At 43.8% G+C, this 22,295-nt stretch overlaps 2 protein-coding genes across 2 annotated transcripts in view; one reads left to right on the top strand and one right to left on the bottom strand.

Annotated features, from left to right (window-relative positions):
* Positions 1-22,295, top strand: part of LOC147016900 (uncharacterized) — a 394,344-nt gene that overhangs the window by 132,976 nt on the left and 239,073 nt on the right. The gene's annotated exons all lie outside the window — the stretch shown is intronic.
* ASF1A (anti-silencing function 1A histone chaperone) overlaps positions 1-22,295 on the bottom strand; it is a 36,946-nt gene that overhangs the window by 3,225 nt on the left and 11,426 nt on the right. Inside the window, exons 2-3 of the mRNA XM_085846103.1 lie at positions 8,610-8,725; positions 7,942-8,118 (exon numbers count right to left, since the gene is read on the bottom strand). Of these exons, the coding sequence (XP_085702229.1) occupies positions 7,942-8,118; positions 8,610-8,725 (293 nt within the window). The remainder of the gene's footprint in view (positions 1-7,941; positions 8,119-8,609; positions 8,726-22,295) is intronic.

Below are 22,295 nucleotides of genomic sequence, written 5' to 3'. Positions count from 1 at the left end.
TGATTGTGGACGTACGGACGGGCAGACAGACTTCGAGACTGTTATTATTAGGTCATCTCTACTGAGATGATAGAGATGACCTAAAAACAAGCCTGGTGTTGGCGTAGTGGTTAGGGTAGCGGCTTGGGATCCAAAAGGTCCTGAGTTCAATCCCCGTTGGCCGCTTGAATTAATACACACCAGGAGGTTGACTCAGCCTGTCATCCTTCCGAGGTCGGCGAAGTGAGCACCAGTGTACTGGGCCCGGTGTATGCCCTGGTTAGATTCGGTGTACCATATCCCTGTGTGGTAAGAGGCGACCAGGGTAAGATAAAAACTAAGCCAAATCACTATGCGGATCATACGGATGATCCGCTGTGGCGACCCCTAATGGGAGCAGCCGAAAGAAGGAGAAGAATTACATATTAAAAAAACAAGAATTAAACTCCAACATTAATACTAGCTTCAGGTGACCAAATAAGTAAATAACTCGTAAATAACCAAATGAGAGAGTTGATAGACCATGATATCCCATGCAGTGTTTAAGTTTATACTTCAATTTTAATAAAATTAATTTAAACAGCATGATAAAATATACCATCAGAGATGGGGAATCCCCCGCCATTGAAAAATAATTGAAATCAGATAAGCGTTTTTCCATTTATTACAAAAAACATTTTTTCAAGATGGCCGCCCCAGTCGGCCATCCTGGATCCGGCCACGCCCAAAATCAATAGGGTTCTTCCTTTTCAGGTGGTACATGTGTGACCCAAATTTCAAATCGATATGGCGAACAGTTTATGAGTTATCGCACTCACAGCTATAAATGTTGACGCCCAGCCAGCCAGCCGGACGGACGACCGCCCCCGTCGGCCATCTTGGATCTGGCCATGCCCAAAATCAATAGGGTTCTTCCTTTTCAGGTGGTACATGTGTGACCCAAATTTCAAATCGATATGGCAAACAGTTTATGAGTTATCGCACTCACAGCTATAAATGTTGACGCCCAGCCAGCCAGACGGACGACCCGGGTGACAACAATATCCCCCTTCCGCCACGCGGCGGGGGATAAAAAAAATAAAAATAGCACAATTGAAGCAGTCTTATACACCACCGTTATACACTATAATAAGATGACGTTGAGTTGCAGTTTAGAAGATGGAGGCTTTTATTGATCACCATAGAACACACAGCATCAATCAGCATCGTACATAACCATATCGGCAGCCTCTTCTTCACCCCAATACTGCACCCTCTCACATGCCACGCCCTCTCATGCTATATATTGATATATAGTGTAGTTCTTGGAAGTATTATGAAGGCGATTTGTGTTCTACAGTGTTCAAGTATGTAATTCAATTTTAAGAGCAGTTTAAAGGTGTATAAATAAATTTATTTTGGGTTTTACCACCATTTTACCCAGTGTCTAGTACATCACCCTATCTAACACATTACATTAGTTCTTTGTGTCCTTTACAAGGTCCTAAAAAACAATGTTTCCTGTTTGAAATGATTTTCAATTATGATTGACTACCAGGCAGGCAGACAGAGTAAAATAAACCAATGTCACCCGCAGGGTGACCCGTATCTTGCCAAAAGGTGACCACGTGTGACTTCTTTAAGGTCACACTGAGGTGAACAGAGCTGCTATCCACCAGGAGCGACTCCTTGAGGAATATCTGCCTACGAGAGATTCCGATGAGAATCGTTCTACAGAGTTACCATGAAAAATATGCGTTTGCCTCATAACGTCACCAAATGACGTCATAATGTCTCAAGCTTGACATATCTGGAAAGCACTCATCGAGGTGTTCAATTTGAGGTACTACATGATATGGTTCCTAAAACTTGAAAATTTGGCCTTGGGGTCAAATATGTTTGACCTTAGGCGCTAACCATGAAGCTCAAGGCCAATCGCCACCAAAAATTAATCAGCTGAGCGCCAGACCATGAACTATATTCCCATGAAGTTTGAAGACGATCCGATCAAAATTACTCAAAAAAATAAGGGTTTCGTCGACTCCGATTTGCGACAAAATGACCTTGACCTTTGACCTTGACCTTGACCTTCAAAATTTTATGCACTGAAAGGGACCTCTATAGGCCTCTGATATGCGAAGTTACAAAAATTTCCAATGATAACTGTGCTCTGCATAATTTTTTATACATGATTACAGACAAACAAACAAACAAAAAAAAAACATACAAGCTGACTAACATATCTTGCAAAAACTTCGTTTTGGCAAGATAATAATATAGATTGTGATATTCAGAGCCAAAGTATAGCAAAACAGCAAACCTGTCTTCCGATTTTTCCGATTCATGTTCAAAATATAACATTTGATTTAAATAAGTTGTTCCTCAATCATAAACTGAATAGGACAGACGCACATGAACCAATTACTTAACCCGGCTTTTCGCTTTGTGTGCACGGGGTAAATTAACAAACTCAAAGTAAAAAACTATTTTGACTGTCACCGAACCTTGCATACATTCCCTCTGCCTCCCAACCTAAATCAGTTTATCTGACTGAACATCATTCGATAAAAACTTAAGATGACTGGGAAATTGTAATGTAGTAATGTAGCCTTGAGATGGACAGTTGAGTGATTGAAAATGTGTGCAGTATTGGCTTTTATTTCTTCCATCTGAGTTTGATGAAATAAAACAAATCACAACACAGCTCAGATCACCATTGTGTTCACTGCACTGGATCTTGTGGAATATTATGAAGCTTATTTATTCATCTTGGAAAATTTTGTTTTGCAAATTGAGTCGAGCACGCGAAGCTGTTTTTCAGTGTGAAAGGATGGTATACGTAAGTAGCACACTTACCTTTGAGCCATCTAATCTGGATTATATTCCCGACTTGACTACAAATTGCTCTGCAAGCAGGGTGTTAAATTACAAAATATGTACCTTGAATGGATGTTAAGCTGGGTGTCCCATTTGCTGGGATTAGTTGATGGACATTAAAGATGCCATGGTGTCTTTCACGAAGAGTTGGTGAGTTATCACTGGCCACCCTAAAGAAGTTCCAAATTATCGGCCAAATCAGCTCCAGTTGAACGTCAGGCCTAACCAGCTGGTTTGTGAAAAAAAACAGACCAATTTACCTTCTGCAGCCAACCCCACAAGGTAGGAAAGATTTGTTTAGGCAATTAAACTGGTAGTAGTAGTCGTAGTAGTAGGAGGAGGAGTAGTAATAGTAGTAGACGATGAGACGCTGTTTTGAGTTCGGGTTTTCTTAACGACAAACCATATCATTACATTTTTGGCAGGTGCAGGCTACTGAATGCCAATTCACACTATTTACTCACATTAAAGTTAGGATTATAGAATCATGAGGCATTTTCGTGATATTCGACTTTCAATCTGTATTCTTAAAAAAATTGTATATCTTGGTAAATGGTGAACCATGTGGTGAAGGTTTGAAGGCAAGGCAATGCTCTACTCATCTCAATCACAGCTACTTTAGACAAATGTAGCTATGAAGAAAAAAAAACATCCATCCAGACAAATGCAGCTATGAGGAAGAATTTTTTTTTCTCAATCCATCAATGCTAGCATTAAATCTGCACCAATAAATGGCAGTGTGTTAATAAATGGTGGTGGTGTGTGTGTGTGTGTGTGTGTGTGTGTGTGTGTGTGTGTATGTGTGTATGTGTGTATGTGTGTGTGTGTGTGTGTGTGTGTGTGTATGTGTGTATGTGTGTATGTGTGTGTGTGTGTGTGTGTATGTGCGCGCACGCGCGTGTCCTCCATAACTCCAAAACCATGAAACCTCGCAGCCTGAAACTTTGCATGCATATCTCGAACTAGGAAAACTCCAAGGAAGTCCATGACTGAAAATTGGGTGTTTGGATTCATTAAAACACCCCTTTTGAGGATGATTAACAGCCTTATTTAATCATATCCGTTATCAGGGGCATCCTCGGTGACCGCTCTCTAAAGAAACTTCGCAGGGGTCTGAAGCCACCATGTTCTTTGGCCTGCTCAACCATTACTCGACTTAGAACAGGCCGCAACAATTTCTTAACGACAAAATGTTTTTTTTCACTTTACTCACTCATATTATCAAATGCCTGTTCATCAGAGCTACGAATCACTGTATACATCACTGTTGTCAGTACTATAGTTTTAAATTAGGAGCTTGGAGCGATTTCATGCATTATATGATACGAGTACGTGCCCGTAAAAAAAAAAAAACAATAATAATAATAATAATAAATAAATAAATAAACAAACCACACAGGCCATTTCTTCGCTCTCACGTGCCCGTACGTGCGTGACCCGGAAGTTCGATATTATTCGCAGTTACGATTATTCGCAATTTATTTTTAATACCCAATTATTCAATTAGCGCCAACGTATTTTATCTTTTCGCAATGCCGTGGCAAGGAAAAACAAAAAGAGAAGAGAAGAGAGAGAAAAAATTTACTTTCTGGTTCGGAGCATACCAGCAATCTGATGTTCCCGAAATTTATACACCGTCTAATATGAAAACGATCATAACTTGGGCCATTGTGTTTATCTATAAATGCGCATAAGAAATCGAGAAATTATTAGAATACACGAAGTCATCACTCTCCGGAAGCCCTACGTTGTAACCCGTAATGGGGAACGTGGCTGTGCTTCCCTTCCCCATCGGCCACGCCCACGCAACAACGTGTCTTGCCATTGGTTGGTAAATAAATGGCTATAACTTGGGAAGCACTTGTCCGATTAATATCAAACCTTGAAAAGGTACATCCTCAGGTCCCCAGCAATATACCTGGCAAGTTTCAATTAGATCGGACCAGAGGTTGTCGAGAAACAGCGGTCACACGCACACAGACACACACACAGAGATTGATGGAATTATAGATAGATGATTTTCCACGATGCACTGTCACGGACTAATTAAAGTAAATTATCAAAATATTATTTCGGTTTTGAGGATCGGATATCGTCCAGCCTAATTAAATGTTGAAATCTGGAGTGAAATCTGATAATTTAAAGAAATAACGAGTCATAAATAAGCCGATGTACCTATTTACATTAAGCAAGCAAGGCTATGTTCCCTCCTTCATACATACACAAGAAAATGTGAAATTTCCAAAGCATTAAACATAACTTATTTACTGTTTGGAGAATTACATTGAGTGAACACAAGACTTAATAATGTGCCATAATTCTTCAAAATCCTTCTTCCCATTCTTCCCTCCAGGCCTTCAAAACAGCTATTCACCATCACCTCTTATCGTCCACCATCCAAATCCTCGATCTTTTCTACCCCTGCTAATCCACCCCAAACCCACCTCCTTCAAATTCCCTGCTTTCCTCTTCCTGAAAGTCCCTGTAGTGCCCATCTTGTATACCCTATTTTCCCCACCCCATCCCTCTCCCTTCCACAGATCTAATGTCCCTATTCCTCACTGTTTTGTCCTTCCCACACCCTTCTTGTCGCATGCCCCCCTTGCTGTGGGCTGTGTGTTAGCTCTCATACGAGCCTTGACAAGGTATACCAAAAAAATAATAAACCAATGTCACCCGCAGGGTGACCCGTATCTTGCCAAAAGGTGACCACGTGTGACTTCTTTAAGGTTACACTGAGGTGAACAGAGCTGCTATCCACCAGGAGCGACTCCTTGAGGAATATCTGCCTACGAGAGATTCCGATGAGAATCGTTCTACAGAGTAACCATGAAAAATATGTTTGCCTCATAACGTCACCAAATGACGACATAATGTCTCAAGCTTGACATATCAAGAAAGCACTCATCGAGGTGTTCAATTTGAGGTACTATATGATATGGTTCCTAAAACTTGAAAATTTGACCTTGGGGTCAAATATGTTTGACCTGAAGCACTAACCATGAAGGTCAAGGTCAATCACCACCAAAAATTAATCTGCTGAGCGCCAGACCATGAACTATATTCCCATGAAGTTTGAAGACGATCCGATCAAAATTACTCAAAAAATAATGGTTTCGTCGACTCCCCTGATTTGCGACAAAGTGACCTTGACCTTTGACCTTGACCTTCAAAATTGTATGCGCTGAAAGGGACCTCTATAGGCCTCTGATATGCGAAGTTACAAAAATTTCCAATGATAACTGTGCTCTGCAGAATTTTTTATACAGTAACCCACACGGTCCGTTGGTGACTGACTCGTGCCTCACACGTTGGTGACCGACCTGTGCCTCACTCGTTGTCAGAGCTGCACACACCCACACGAGCACCACACGCTCGCTTGCTCAAGCACTGGGAAGGATGAATTGTCTTGTTGTTGGCCATGTGTGTGTGTGTTTGTGTGTGTGTGTGTGTGTGTGTGTGTGTGTGTGTGTGTGTGTGTGTGTGTGTGTGTTTGTGTGTGTGTGTGTGTGTGTGTTGTTCATAAAGCATAACATTGTTATGTTTGTGGGGTAGATGGAGTAATTTCATAGGAAAGAAAAGATCGTATCGCGGGTTGAGAGACATAATGTTGTAACTGCATTTTTGGCGAGGTTGAATGGAATGGCTCTCATGTCTAACAAAACACCATTTATCTTTCATTAGCGATTTGCAGAAAATGGGAAATTTTCAGTTACAACATACTGTCTCTCAACCCACGAAATGGTGTTTTGTTCGATATGAGAGCCATTTTATTCGGTTTCGCCAAAAATGCAGTTACAACATTATGCCTCTCAACCCGTGGTATAGAGTTGCTTGGCCTGTAGACATGTAGGAGACATCTCTCTGGAAACTCTCTTCGCGTGGACCATCGTGAACAGACTGGGTGCAAGAGAGGAACGATCGGCATATTCACTCTTGAGAATAAGCTACACCACGGTTTGTGAGCCCTGACGTCGAGTGCCGTCTCTGAACTGCCTGACGTACGTTTACCACCGCGAGAGAGTGGCTTGGCTCCATTTGTGGGAGCGTCCGCACAGTGATGAAGCAGTTTGGTGACCTTCAAGCTACTGAGACTATCTCCTGCACCCGAAGCTAAGTGCCGGGAGAAAGGGAGGAATTTTCTTTTATTTATTATTTTCCCCTTGTCTGTATTTAAGCCAGTGTGGAGGCACCTCAATTAGATTTAGGTTACCTCAAGTTTTGATTCACTTCCATTATAACTGTTGATTTTTCTGGTTATGAAATTATATATTCCATTTGCTGGTGTCTGTCTCTCTGTTGTGTTTTTTTTTTGTATACCTTGTCGAGGCTCGTATGAGAGCGAAAGTACAACTGGAATTACGTCTTGCGCTCGGTTCGGCATCGACAAATGTGCAAGTCATCCCGACGTCCAGCATTCAACCCATCCCGTGCTTGTCTATTTCTTTAAAGTATTTTTCTTTGTTTATGATGGGCACACAGGGGGGGGATGAAATGTGCCTGCCCTGGGGGCAGCCCTTTTTTGTATTCGCGCTTTGCCATCTTGATAAAAGCTCTCCTGCACGGGATCTGAGTTGGAGTTCATGTGTGATGATTGTACCAGTGCAAATAGTCCCCCTCCTCCTCAGGCACAATCTAAGTATCCAAACCGAAAGACCCTGATGATGAGGCAGGAGAACCAGCAACTGAGATGGGACAAAGTTTTCTCTCCATTCGCATGAAAGGTGAGATAATGGCGTTACGTATATCTGTTTGTTTGTTTTTAACCAATACTATCATGTTATGATAAAATTATTCCTTCATGTCGATATTCTGACTAAATAATTGAAATAACGTCTCAAAATCTTCAGTTTACGATACGACACACCACCTTTTCCATTATCGATTATGCCGATACAAACAGTTTGAAAAAATGTAGTGTCGCGTTGATATTTTTTTTCAATATCTTATCAAGCCGATAATAGAGATATCGCCCAGCCCTTCCCATGATTATAAACTTTTACCACAACCCCAAACCAACACATGGGTTGCTTTTAAGAGGTTAAAAACAAAAATAATCCCAAACACAAAGAAAATTTTCCACCAACAACTCCTCTCAGTTCTTACTTTGTCATAGATGGGCTTCACAGGTGGGTTTTCACGAAGTTCTGGATCCGTGTACTCATTGTTGACGTAGTAGCCAACTCTGATAAACTCTTGTCCTCTGTATGTGCATGTGATTAGTACAACAGTCACGCCAACCGCGTCTGCATCTGGGATCAGTTCTGGGTTTGGAGCGTCTGCCTAAGAGAGAATAATAACCACAGGTAGATTATACAACCATGTGAGAGTGATCATGCGGAAGATGTAAAAAGTGAGGGCATTAAAAGGTGGCCAGAAGCCATGAAGAAAAAGGTAGGAAGGCAAAGAGAGTTTCTTTAAACAAAGAGAAGAGTGCTGACAAGGCGGGGAAGAGAGCCGACAGGGGGAAGGGGGAGGAGAGGGAAGGGATGCAAGTGGGCTGACAGGGGTGAGGGAAGGGGGTGATGCAGGAGGGTCGACCAGACAGGGGAGGGGAAAATAATAGGGGCCAACAAGGTGTGAGTGGGGTGGGAGGACCAATAAGGTGGGGGGAAAGAGGAGAATAAAGTGGTGGGTTAAAAAAGAAGGCAGAAGGGGAAAGGAGAGGGCAGACAAGGTGGGGTGGGGGAAGGGAGCAAATGAATTGTAGAGGGGTGGGGGAAAGGGGTTAAGAAATGCACCAAGAGAGTCTGGAGGAAAAAAATCAAACAAACCTGGAAAACAAACATGTGGCGCCCTGCTGGTACTGGCCCAACAAGAACAGAGTCCAAGATTTGGTCATAGTCTTCACTCTCAGCAGAACCCACATAAACAATCTTCCACTCCAAATCTAAGGTGTGAAAGACATTCTTTCAATTTGAGCAGAACATCTTTTTAATTGTGTAAGGCTAAGGACAGCATGTACAATTATGACGTGCATTTTAAGGACAGTAAAGGTCCCATGACACCCAAAACTTTCTGGTTATTTATATATTAACTTGACCTTCCTTGTGAAGAAATCACCCATGTTTTGTTTTTTTTAATCAAAAATGGGATAATTAGACCAATATTTTGAACATTTCTGTTGCTTTTCAAAACTATGCCCTTCCCCTTAGAAAAGTTGACTTCAGCAAACCGCAGCATTGACGTCACATGCAGAACCGCACAGAGTGGATTGACTTGAGATGTCGCGCGCCGTATAAAGTACGTACAAATGCATTGTGCACATGTGTTTGCCATCTCACTGATCGTCTTAATTCCTGTGATTGTTTCGCGGAAAAGAAATTCTGCTTCTGAGCCGTGTATGCACAACAATCACGAGGCAATTATTTATCCATTTACTACCTTGTCGTAGTCGTGTACAAATCCAATACATGTATGCAAAATAAAGGGCTATACCATGTCCACAAAATATAAAATGTGACTGTTGAACCTTTCCATTAAAAAAATAATAATAATAATAAAAAATAAAAAATAAAAACTTACAGACATACAAGTAAAATACTAAAGATTAATATTGCATCATTTCAAGGCGCAAAGAGATAATTTTAAAAACAAACAATGTGAAAAACCTGCACCCACATTTTGCAGCTTATTGAATTGTTCGTTGAAACCAGCCTGCTGGGATAGGTACGATTCCACGTACATGCAAGCCAGGTATGGCTGCACTCGACATACATGGGTTTATTCTAAAGTGAAGGTACTGCTTCCATTGGCTTGCTATTCATTAACATTTAGCCAAAATACTGTAATAAATGAACAGGGTAAAATATGTTGGCACAACTATGAAAGACAAATTTATCTATCCTATTACACGGCCTCATAGCCTCGGGACTCTTACGCATTGACTTATGCATTGTGTGCATGCTAATACAAGGTACTTGTTAACTCGAGATCTATAGAGTCTAGACTCGGCCGATAAATCCGTCGTCCGTCCGACTCGGCCGATAAATCTGACGAGCTGTAGCTTTCTTTTATTATTCTCTTTTCTTCATTGTTTTCTACTGGTGAGCTACATGACGACAGTAGGAATAAAATAAATAAAAGTGCAACAGAACGTCAGATTTATCGGACTACTCGAGACAATTGTGTCGCAAGGTGTGTTCTGCACACAAGTTTTCATCGTATCTGGACAGCGAGATTGCTTCATTTTATGTGCGGAGAGATACGGGCGATGACATGGGCTGGCCTTGCTTGTGATTCATTCGCCGCGGAGAAACATGTCCGCTGTGCTGTGCTGGTCATGTCACCTCACTAAAATATTTCTGATATCGAGAAGTATACAAGTCGAATTTACATTATTGAATTACGAATAGGATTTAGTCTAACCAGTTGTTATTGCCAAGTCTTCCTTCAATGTCCTCCTGATCATCATGACCTCCGGGAATTTCATCGCCAGTTTCCTCTGCTTGTCCTGCTTCGGGATCGAACTGGTAAGGCCGTCTTCCATTTCCAGCTGCCTGAACTTCACCTCCCGTGACTACGTTATCCGACAATTCTCCATCTGATTCAGACCAAAATCCTTCATTTCTCTCACACTCACTGTCGCTACCAGACAAATCAAAGTCCATGTCATCCATTATTCAAAACCAAATGTTTGATTTTTTTTTTAAAGCAGAAATGAACGAAGCGTTTCAGTCGACCAATCGAATGTGGAAACACACAGGAAGCCAATACAATCACGTAGACCACCAAACCGAGTAATTTAAGTGCAGCCTTTATCGTCCTGCAGTTGACGTCATGTGGGTTACGCCCCTTTCAATAGATGTCGGCAGAATTTTTATGGGCGTTCCCGAAGAGGTTTGTTTTTTTAATTTTACATTTTACAGAACGAGTATTGTGATAAAATTGTCAGATCTGAAATCACGATGAAAACCTCCGATACGATATATATATATATATATATATATATATATATATATATATATATATATATATATATATATATATATATATATATATATATATATATATATAATTTCAGTACTTTTGGGTGTCATGGGACCTTTAAGAGACATTACTATAGTACATATTTATATTAAAGTACAAGCATATTGGTACAACTAGACAAGTCAACATGTTATATCATGTACATTGAACCCAGGATCTCAGCATCATGAACCATATGCCAATATAGAACAGTCCCTCAGCTCTCAGAACATTTTCTCTATCCCCCAGAACAGTCTATTTCTTTATTGGAATCTCATGATAACCCTATCCATATGAAATAAAAATGAATATCACAATCATTTTTCAGAATAGATATGGTTGCATCATGCAATGCCAAAAGATGCTTGTCAACTTGTTGACAAGAATCATGGCAAAGTGCATTAATTACTCAGACTTAAGTATATTACAATCAATCACACAATTTGTTTCCTGGACAATAATTATAGAAAATGCTTTACTAGTTACCTTCACCACCAAAAGGTGAAGGAGGTTATGTTTTCACCCCTTTCTGTCTGTTTGTTACTTACAAAATTAAAGATTTTTGAAGTATATTGGTCAGTCGATTCTGTTATTCTGTCTGTTTGTTGCCTACATGTCACAATTTTAAACCAATCTTCACGAAACTTCATCACATGGTACAGTTTGGCATAAGAAAGAAGCCCATTGTTTTTGAGGTCAAAAGGTCAACAACTTGAGTGGTGTTTCTAAAATCCTCAATTTTCATCCAATTCACTTGAAATTTGAACAGGAGTTGCATATTTGCTCATTGAATTCAACCACCAATTATTTTTCAGGTTAAAATTGTTTTATAGAATTTGCAAGTATCGTTATCTGCATATCTTCTTGTTTGTTTGTCTGTGTGCAGGATAACTCAAAAAGTTGTGGACAGATCCAGATGAAATCTGGTGGACACATTGGGTGTGTGACAAGGAAGAATTTATTCAATTTTGTTCAAAATTTATTCAGAGTATGGCACGTATTTACGCAGATCCTGCAGGAAGCTCGAGCTAACTACCTGGCAGTATACCTCTGATCAAAGTCCTTTTGGGAAAGTCAGGAGTACGAAGTGGAGCCAACTTGTATCCAAAGTTAAGATCCATATGGGAGTGTGGCATGTCCGAACCATGCATGAAACATCAAAATCAGCTCAAGTTATCAGAGAGATGCAAATATACCATCTGGACATACTTGGTATGAGTGAGTGCTGCTGGACCGTTTCAGGGTGCCAAACGAGGGCACCACCATTCTCTATTCTGGACTGAAGGATACACACACCCATGGTCAGGTCAGGTATGGGAGCATGCGCCAGAGCAGCGCGTCGCTGCGTCCACTTTCCACCAGCCAAGATTCCAGAGGCCTCCGTCTGGCCATCCCCCAGATATATGCCTGGCCCATCCCCATCTCTTTGAGATGCCGATCAACCTGCTGCAACCACGAGGCACGTGGTCGGCCCATTGGCCTCCTCCACTCACGAGATTCCCTCGCTGAGAGAATCTGGTGAGCAGGATCAGCATCAGGAAAACGAGTCACATGTCCATACAGCCGCAGCTGACGCTCACGGACTATGCAGGTAACAAATCTCATTTGAGTCTCTCTCAGCAACGGCTCGTTGGACACAAAGTCCGACTAGCGATAGCCAAGGATTCTCCGAAGAGACCTGGAACCAAAGGAATTAAGTCTCTGTCTCAGATCCTTGGTCAGAGTCCGTCTCACATCTATAGAGCAAGACTGGAAACACCAAGCACCTGAAAACTCGGACTTTCGTCACCCCACACAGGTACCGGCAGCGCCACACCCCATTATCCAGTGAATCCATGACTCCCCAGGCCCGACCCAGACGTCTATTGACCTCTGACTCACAGCCAGCAGAGACATGAATATCACTGCCAAAGTAAGTGAATCTCTCCACACCCATGGTGTAGCTCTTATAGTTTGTAAAGAGAAGGTTAAGACCATGAGAGAATGTGAACCTATTCGCGAAAGAATGATCAGAGCACGTTTCAACTCAAAGTATTGTAAGCTTGCCATCATATCAGTGCTCCGCTCAAAATTATTTTTGCCAATCACAGTGTGTAAATGAACGTGGAAAAAAAAAGTCTGATTTAATGCAATTTAATTGCAGGCGATATGGCAACAAAAGGTGAAAATTTTGAAAGGGGATGGAGACTTTCTATAAGCACTGTATAAACCGATTAATCAATCAATAGAAAACCCTACCTTATATGTACACAGTGTCGCTGTGGTTGCTGTCGCGGCCTAGTGACAGCAAGATAATCGTGAGGTCAGGCCAGGCCAGATTATATCTGTGACTTGCTGCAGGTACCACGTAAACCTGTTTCATGGTCGGGGTGTCGATGACTAAACAGTCTCCCACACCAGGTTTATTGGTGAGGAGTGTGTATGATATGGACAACCAGCAGGATATCTAGTGCCCAACTGTGTCTGTGGATGTCATCCTGCAGTTGAGTTACTTTTTTGAGGAGGTTGGTGACAGGATTTGCACTCTGGCCACTGTAAAACCCTTCATTCCGCAAAACGTACTAAAAGCAAAAATAAATCTGAAAATCCACTCCGTGGGAGAACCTCCTGTGCAGCTGCCCTCCGTAGGGCAGCTCCCTGGATGACGGGATTGAGGCAAAGCCTTCAGGACCCCTACTCTTTGATGATAGGAGAAAAACCACGGGGTAAACTTCCTGGGTCAAATTGTCGTGGTGTGTGGTGGAGTGGTGCTGAGGTGTAGTCCACCAGACGGTGGTCTCCTTGGGTTAACCTGAGGCGGTTCGTTCAGTTGGGTGCCTGGAATGTCCTATCCCTAAGAGAGGATGATCACCTGTCTGTGTTATCATCTGAGCTCATGCGCTTTGACATCGGTATTGTAGCACTCTCTGAGGTTTGGAGACCGGATAGTGGTGAGATCATTGCGGGTGGTTACACCTACAATTGGTCTGGTCGTTCTGATGGTTACTATGCCCAAGGAGTTGCTATAGCTTTGTCCAATTAGCTGACTCCAATGATAATTGAGGTAACACCGGTCAATGTGCATATTATGAGACTAAGGATTCGTCACTCATTGGGTGTTGTTTCCCTGGTCTCTGTATATGCTTTGACTGAGGTGAGTGATCTCACCATGAAGGACGCATTCTATGCCATGCTCGAGTCTGTGGTTGATCAGTGCTCCAGGCGAGATACCCTTCTAGTCTTGGAAGATTTCAATGTATCGATTGGAACTGGTAGGGATGGTTATGAGACATGTGTTGGTCCCCATGGGTCTGGAACTGTGAATCAAAATACCACCAAGTTCCATTCTTATGCAAGAAGTCATGGACTTAGGGTGGCTGTTTCATTGTTTCAGCACCCACAGGTTCATCGTTAGACTTAGTATTCCAACACTGGTGGTGTGGCAAAAGAGATTGAGCATGTGCTCGTTGATGGTCGCTGGAGGATGATCCAGAACTGTAGGGTCCACCGGAGTGCTCAGTTCCTCAATACCGACCCACACGTTTGATGTAGCAACTCAGAAGTTGCAGCTTAAATCCAGGAGAATAGTACCATCCCATCCTAGGCTGGATGTAGGCAAGCTCAAGGATGACAGGGTAGCGGAGGAGTTTGCGAACAGGGTGAGTGGAGATTTGGGAAATCCTTCAGAGTTGTGGAGTGCCTTCAAGACCACCATCATTCATGTTACTGGTGGATGTCGTGGAACTCACCGAAGGGCGAAGAAGAATTATGTCTCTCTAGGGACACTGGATACCATTGACCAGTGTCGCAGGGCCAGGGTTAATGGCAGAGCTGAGCTGGTTCAGGGAGTTGAGGCATAAAACTGTACATGCATGAAGGCCAGACAAGGAGGCCTATGTGTGAGGAATCTGTGAGGGGGCAGATAAAGCATCACCTGTGGTCAAATGATTGTCGTCCTGCTTACAAGGGAATTCGCACATTGCGTTCATCCAAGCCCGTCCCTTGGTGTACTGTAGTTAGAACGGAGGATGGTGGGCTGACAGAGGAGTCTGATGTGAAGGTACGCTGGGCCGGTTACTTTGAGCAGCTGTACCAGGCCGATCCACCAGCTGTTGAGTCGGATGTCAGGGGTGTCACTGTCCCTATTAATGACCTTCCAATAAATTGCGATCCACCTTCGTTTTTGCAAACACAGGCTGTGGTGAACGGGTTGAAATGAGGTAAAGCTCCTGGGATCTGTGGCATCCATGCTGAACTTCTCAAAGCTGGTGGAAATGCTGTACTAATGTCGTTGCATGCAGTTCTGTGCTGTGCCTGGAACACAGGCATAATCCCAACTGATTGGAAGAGGGGCCTTGTTGTCCCTCTCTGGAAAGGGAAGGGTGATTGCCAGGACTGCAACAACTACCGGGGGGTGACGCTTCTCTGAGTACCGGGCAAGGTCTTTGCTTGACTAATTATTGATCGGTTTCCCCACCATCTGCTTGAGCACCAGCGCTCAAAGCAGTCAGGCTTTTCACCAAAGAGGTCAACGATTGAGCATATCCTTGCTCTTCGGGTCGCCACCGAACATAGACGAGAGTTTTGTCAGGGGCTGCTTGCATCCTATGTTGATCTCTGCAAAGCGTTTGATTCAGTGAATCGGGATGCCCTCTGGAGGATTCTTGATCTTCGTGGGGTGCGACCAAAAGTGATCAATCTGATGTCTGAACTATACTCTGGTACTGAGAGTGCTGTGAGATGGGGTGGTACCATCTCTGGCTTATTTCCAGCTGTTGCTGGAGTTTGTCAGGGGTGTGTACTGCCCCCCCCCCCACTTTTCAGCATTTGTATATGTGCATGGCTCACAAAGTGGGTACACTACTGTTACACAAAGGGCAAAAAAAAAGTTTGGGGAAACATGAAATGCAACCCAGTATGTTAATCTGCATGTATTCAAACAGCTAAATCATAATTTTTAGACCTGCTGCACGTCCGGTTTTAAAGTTACCACTCAATACAGTACATACAACACTGCAAATAGATGTTCGAATTTCGAGCTTGGCGTCAGCGTTATGTACGGAATCAGATGAAAAAAACAACGTAAATATTATACTTTGGGATAAGAAACAGATAATTTTTACTCTGCCTTTTTAAACAGGCTCAATATGTGACAGGAAAAAGAAAAAAAAACAACACATTTTGAGAGAGTCCGATGTTATAAATTACGAACAAAACACAGACGAATTCAGTATCAAAGAAAGCCACACTTGTAAGCGAAAAATAACATTAAAATCGAATCTATTTCTTAAGAACTTTTGAAAAGAATCATTTTGAACATGAAAAGAAAAACATAATTCTTACCTCTCGGATCCTCACGAAGCACCAAAAAAATTATAGCGTTGGTTAAAATGAAGAATTAATTATCAGACAAATGCGAGTCACCTCGTTTGGCTCGGCGTCCTCACGCTGGATTCCTACGTTACGGCTCTCGCAAAGACACGGACACGAAGACAAACGCTGCGCTCGACGGCGAATGGAAATGTGCTGACACGCTTGCAAGTGCCTATTATATCCATCAATCGGGGAAGTTTGCAAGACGGCAAGATTTTCTAATGCTTGCGTTATTTGCGTCCGACGAGAGATGATGATTCGTACATAACGGGACTGACACGAAAATCAAGACGGGATTACTTGCGGTCCGAATTCTATTTTTCTGATCACAATTTTGATCTATATTTTTCTGCCATTAGACTCTCATATTTCCCATAAATTAATGGAGATTTGGAATAAAAATCATAAGAAACATTATCAACACTGTACTTCTTATTTTTCACGATGCAGTGGACACGAAGCGTTATGTACGAATCCATTATTTCATCAGATAGGGTAGATGCTAGAAAACCCGAATAGGGAGACAGAACATCATCAAAACATAAAAGAGACGCCAAAGTTCACATTCTGAGTCACCACACTCAAAATAACTGTCACATAAGAAATGTACAGTAAAATAAAAATTTTACCAATCAAACTGTAACATTTCTAAGGTTACAATACCCATATTCTGTTGCTTTAATAAAACAGGGAAATGGAGAGTATGATATTGTCGGTTTCTCAGGTTCCCCAAGATGTCCACTTTCATTTCTGACCATTGATGGTTTGTCTAAGTTTTTGTTGTCCAAGTTGTCTAAGTCAGAATAGTTTTATGTGGAATTTCCCACAAACATACCACAGCATACCCACTTTGTGAGCCATACACATATACTGGATTCTGTGGAGGATGTCCAAGAGCTCAAGCTGCAGTGTATTGTTTGGGAAAGTCAAGATCTCTGACCTTGATTTCGCAGATGATGCAGTCGTCTTTGCGGAGACTGGATATCCTTTTGGGGGCCCTTGAGGTGCTGAACGAGGAGTCAGAGCTGCTGGGATTACGGGATCCCTGGGTCAAAACTAAGATCCAGGCTTTCAATGACATCTTGGATTCTGCTATCTTGTCTGTGCCCGTTTGTAGTGAGGATGTTGAGGTCATGGAGAGATTCACTTACCTTGGCAGTGATATTCATGTCTCCGCTGGCAGTGAGCCAGAGCTCAATAGACATCTGGATCAGGCCTGGGGAGTCGTGGATTCACTGGATCATGGGATGCGGCACGGTCAGTCCCTGTGCAGGAGGACGAAAGTCAGTCTTCAGGTCCTTGGTGCTTCCAGTCTTGCTCGATTGATGTGAGACTTGGACTCCGACCAGGGATCTGAGACGGAGACTTAATTCCTTGGGTTCCAGGTCTCTTCGGAGAATCTTTGGCTATCGCTGGTCGGACTGTGTGTCCAACGAGGAGTTGCTGAGAGACTCAAATGAGATTTGTTACCTGCATAGTCCGTTAGTGTCAGCTGCAGCTGTATGGACATGTGGCTCGTTTTGCTGATGCCGATCCTGCTCACCAGATTCTCTTAGTGAGGGAGCTTCGTGAGTGGAGGAGGCCAATGGACCGACAACATTCCTCGTAGTTACAGCAGGTTGATCAGCATCTCAAGGAGATGAGGACGGGCCAGGCATATGCCTGGGGGATGGCCAGACGGAGGCCCCTGGAGTACTAGGCCGGGGGCCAGTGGGACCTACCTTGCACCCCCCCTGCGACAATTTTTCACTGATACCACAGTGTTCATATATATCCCAAGTATCAGAAAAAAGATGTTCCCAGAAAAATAACTCATTTGCACTCTGCTTTATTAAACTGTTTCCATAGCAACCCATCAAAAATAGACGAATCTCACAAAGATCGGCAAAATGTCAATATCTCTGTCAAATTAAACATAAAATGACAAAATTGGTGTCAAATTAAAGCTTATAGATTTACGTATTAAAATATATTTTGTTTATGCTAATTTGCTCATTTGCGTATTAATTTAATTTGACTTAAAGGCAATAATTCCCACAAAAATGCAAGAATTTCCATTTTCTTTCCTTGTAATTACCACACATGTCAGTTTTTTGTCAAAAAAAAACATTACTTAAGTGTTGCCAGATACAAGCCAGGTTGGCAAAAAATATTAAAATTTTTGAATTTCTTAAAGTAGGCTAATTAACATAAAATACAAAGCACAATGAATCGTTCGAAAATCATGCGAAATCAGATTAATCAATAGAATTAATTACCTGGGCCTGATATAATACATAACTGCGACTTATGATGTCTGTTGGTGTTTAAGAGAAACATAACTATTTTCTGTTTGAGTAAAAGTAGTGGAAATAGTTTTTAAATGCATTGATATGCTAATTAGGATCCGCCATTATGGAAATTCTCATTTTCGTAAATATCTCAACTTCTGGTACATGGAAATTTGTAAATGAGGAATCTACACATATGTATAAGTGAACATATTTCCGTTGTTGTCAGAGATGTAGAATAATGTTTGGATAGCTTAATTAAATGTAAAAAATGGAAACAGCTTCATAAAGCATAGTGCAAATGAGTTGTTTTTCTGGGAACATCTTTTTTCTGATACTTGGGATATATATGAACACTGTGGTATCAGTGAAAAATTGTCACGGGGGGTGCAAGGTAAGTCCCACTGGCCCCCAGCATAACTGGTGGAAAGTGGACGCTGCGACACGCTGCTCCAGCACAGGCTCCCATACCTGACCTGACCTCCCTTATAAACAGTCGATTCAACGGAAAATCAAAACCAACCAGTAGAAGTGATCATGTGACCAGCGTTTTCATCTTCACAAACAACTCTGGAAGGAGTGCCCCACGAAACACCATGATAAGCTATTTATGCACGTTAATACGGAGTTTGTCCAATGAGGAAAAACCACTTAGGGAGAGGGAATATTTTTAGTATAAAAATTATTTTGTAATAACATTAATATTGTTACGGATTCGCGCCCGCCGGCGTGCGGACGGCCACGTAACTCGAATCGCGGCACGTCGCCCACCGGACGGACAATCCAGTCGTGACCCTCTCGGACTAACGCCGGGAACCAGTCACGGGTGGACCTTTCGGTCTCACCGCGATCGAGCCAATCGGCCCCCGCGTGGGATAGGGTTGCTCGCCAAATTCGACCTACCTAAGTACCCACACGGAGGGTAGACCGGGCGATCGCACCTCGCCGCAGGTCGACTTCGGACACAGGCCACTTAAGCGACCCGTTCCGTACTATCGGGATAACCGAGCGGTGTTATCGTCGGCCTCGACGGTTCGATTAATTATCGGGCGTATTCAGCCCACTACCAACCCTTTACGTGAAGCAAGATGAGGATTCAATGAGAGAAATGACGAAGCGAAGCGGGAAAGCAGTTCAACATAAAGCACATTTATTCGCGATGAACGGAAAGCACACATATACAATTCCACCAAAAGCACATAGAAGGAAAAGAAACACAATGCAATTTTACACAAAAAGCAAATGTAAAAGCGAAGACACAATGCAGAGCTATCCGACTACCGAGCACACGGCAACACTTATACAATTCTACTTCACAGACGGCGCCGACAACACATACCCAAAACCAAGAAAAAGAACACCCTCAAGGATGAGGCGGGCCTGAGGCCGAGACCGGGTCGGGCCTACCCGTCTGGTGATGAGACGCGGAGCGGCGATGGTGCCTCAACTCCACGGGCCTCGCGGACAGTGTCTGGTAGGGGGTGGGAAAAGGGGCCCCCTTGGTCGCACTATCTCAGCGCGGGGGGGAAACAGGAGGGGGTTGCTGATGCTCGGGGAAAGGAGGATTTTTACTCTGTCTCGAGTCCCGCGACGAGCGTCTCCACCTCGACCAGGTCGCGCCGTCGGCCTCCCTGGTGTGCAGCTCCCGGCACGACGCGAGCACCCCCTCGTCTGCCTTCGCCGCCTCTCCACAGCTCCGTCCTCTTCGCTCCGACTCCAACGCACACGACGACGACGACGACCAACGACCAACCCTTTTCTGACGAACGCAGCCGCTTATATAAGCCCCGTGGCTTCGCCTTTGACCCCCTGCCTTCGACCTTTCACCTCGCTCCCCATTGGCCCGAGAAAAAGTGGGCGTGAATGCATTTTGATCCATGAATTTGCATATAGCGACCGCCCTCCAACGCCCTGGAGGCGGGGCCAAATCGCCCCTCGCTCACCGATTGGACGGAACAAAAGTGGGCGTGTGTCGTTTTTGATCCGTTTTTGGAGCGGAAAATCCGTGGTTTTGTACACGCTGTTCGGCGCGCGCCCTGCACGAGTCCAACACCGGTACCCACAAGCGGCGCAAGAACGGTGGCGATGCGACGGTTGCGAGGTGTGACGGGAAAGGTCGTGGCTGTTGTGGTGAAGCGGCGTTGTGGTGGGTGGTTGATGTTGTGACGACTGTTGAGACGCGGTTGGCGGTGGTAATCATGGCGGTTGGTCCAAAATAAAGATAGTAAAAGAAAAACGGCTATCCTGAAGAGTCGCAGCACGCATGAATGACATTTATTCCCACTAGACAACGGGTTTGGGCCTAACTACACATATACTTACCGAGATATCTCACCTAAGGGACCTGAATGGTGGTTTGCGAATTTGGTAACCACAACAATATTATGCGATTGTCATGACTGCTGTTATTCCTTTTGTTATTAGAAGCGGCATTGAAAAAAAGTCACAATTAGCTATCTTAACATGGATTTCACCCAAGGTTGAAAACCCCCTTAAGGAGGGCAACTGAAGTCACTACATCTTCCGTGGTGTTGACCCTTCGTCCTCCTGTCATGTTTGGTTGAGATTGGATAGTAATGACTGAATGTATTGCAATCAAAAAGTCAGACACCAAATTGTGTATTTTTGTAATAGTGGGGCAACTTAGCATAACAATTGTGCATTTTGTGAGGAAAGCACCAAATTTGGCACACTAGTCACCTAACATATTGTTGCGAATTCGCGCCCGCCGGCGTACGAGCGGCCACTTAACTCGAATCGCGGCACGTCGCCCACCGGACGGACAATTCCGTCGTGACCCTCTCGGACTAACGCCGGGAACTAGTCACGGGTGGGCCTTTCGGCCTCACCACAATCGTGCCAATCGGCCCCCCGCGTGGGATAGGGTTGCTCGCCAAATTCGACCTACCTAAGTACCCACACGGAGGGTAGACCGGGCGATCGCACCTCGCCGCAGGTCGACTTCGGACACGGGCCACTTTAAGCGACCCGTTCCGTACTATCGGGATAACCGAGCGGTGTTATCGTCAACCTCGACGGTTCCGATTAATTATTGGGCGTATTTAGCCCACGACCAACCCTTTACGTGAAGTAAGATGGAGATTCAATTAAAGAAAAGACGAAGCGAAACGGGAAAAACAGTTCAACATGAGGCACATTTATTCCGCGGCAAACAGAAAGCACACATATTACAATTACAACAATTATGCACCAAAAGCAAATGTAAAAGAAACACAACAATTATGCACCAAAAGCAATTGCAACAAAAGAAACACAATGCAGATCTACTACCGACTATGTGAGCACACGGCAACACTTACACAGTTTTACTTTACAGACGGCGCCGACAACACATGTACTCCAAAGCAAAAGAAAAAGGGCCACCCTCTACGACAAGGGGGCAGACGTGGTCTGTGGGGCGAGACCGCGTCGAGCCTATCCGTCTTGTGATGAGCCGCAAAATGGCGGCGGTGCCCCGACTCCGCGCTCCTCCGCGGGCCTCGCTTGCACTGCCTGGAATGGGGTGGGAACGGGGCCCCCCTTTTCGCACTATCTCAGCGCGGGGGGGGGGACAAAGAAGGGGGGGTTGTTGATGCTCTGGGGGAAAGAGGATAGCTGGCTTGCTTGGGTCCCGCGACGAGCAACTCCACTGCGCCCTCGACCGCGTTCCCGGCTTCTCCTATCTGCAGCTCCCCGACAGACTCCGAACCCCGACAGACCGACTCTGCTCCAGACCCGTCTTGGCTGCTGCTGCCACACTTCGCCGCAGCCACAAATCGTCCGAGCCCGAAACAGAAACTCTCTCTCACTCGAGCCTGAAACAGAAACTCTTCTCCAACTCGAGCCAGAAACAGAAACTCTTCTCTCTCT

The sequence above is a fragment of the Eptatretus burgeri genome, chromosome 11 (genome assembly GCF_056783735.1).
Source record: "Eptatretus burgeri isolate ZD-2024b chromosome 11, Ebu_testis_v1, whole genome shotgun sequence".
Lineage (NCBI taxonomy): Eukaryota > Metazoa > Chordata > Myxini > Myxiniformes > Myxinidae > Eptatretus > Eptatretus burgeri.
Note: the sequence above shows the minus strand (reverse complement) of the source record. Positions and strands in the feature narration are given on the sequence as shown.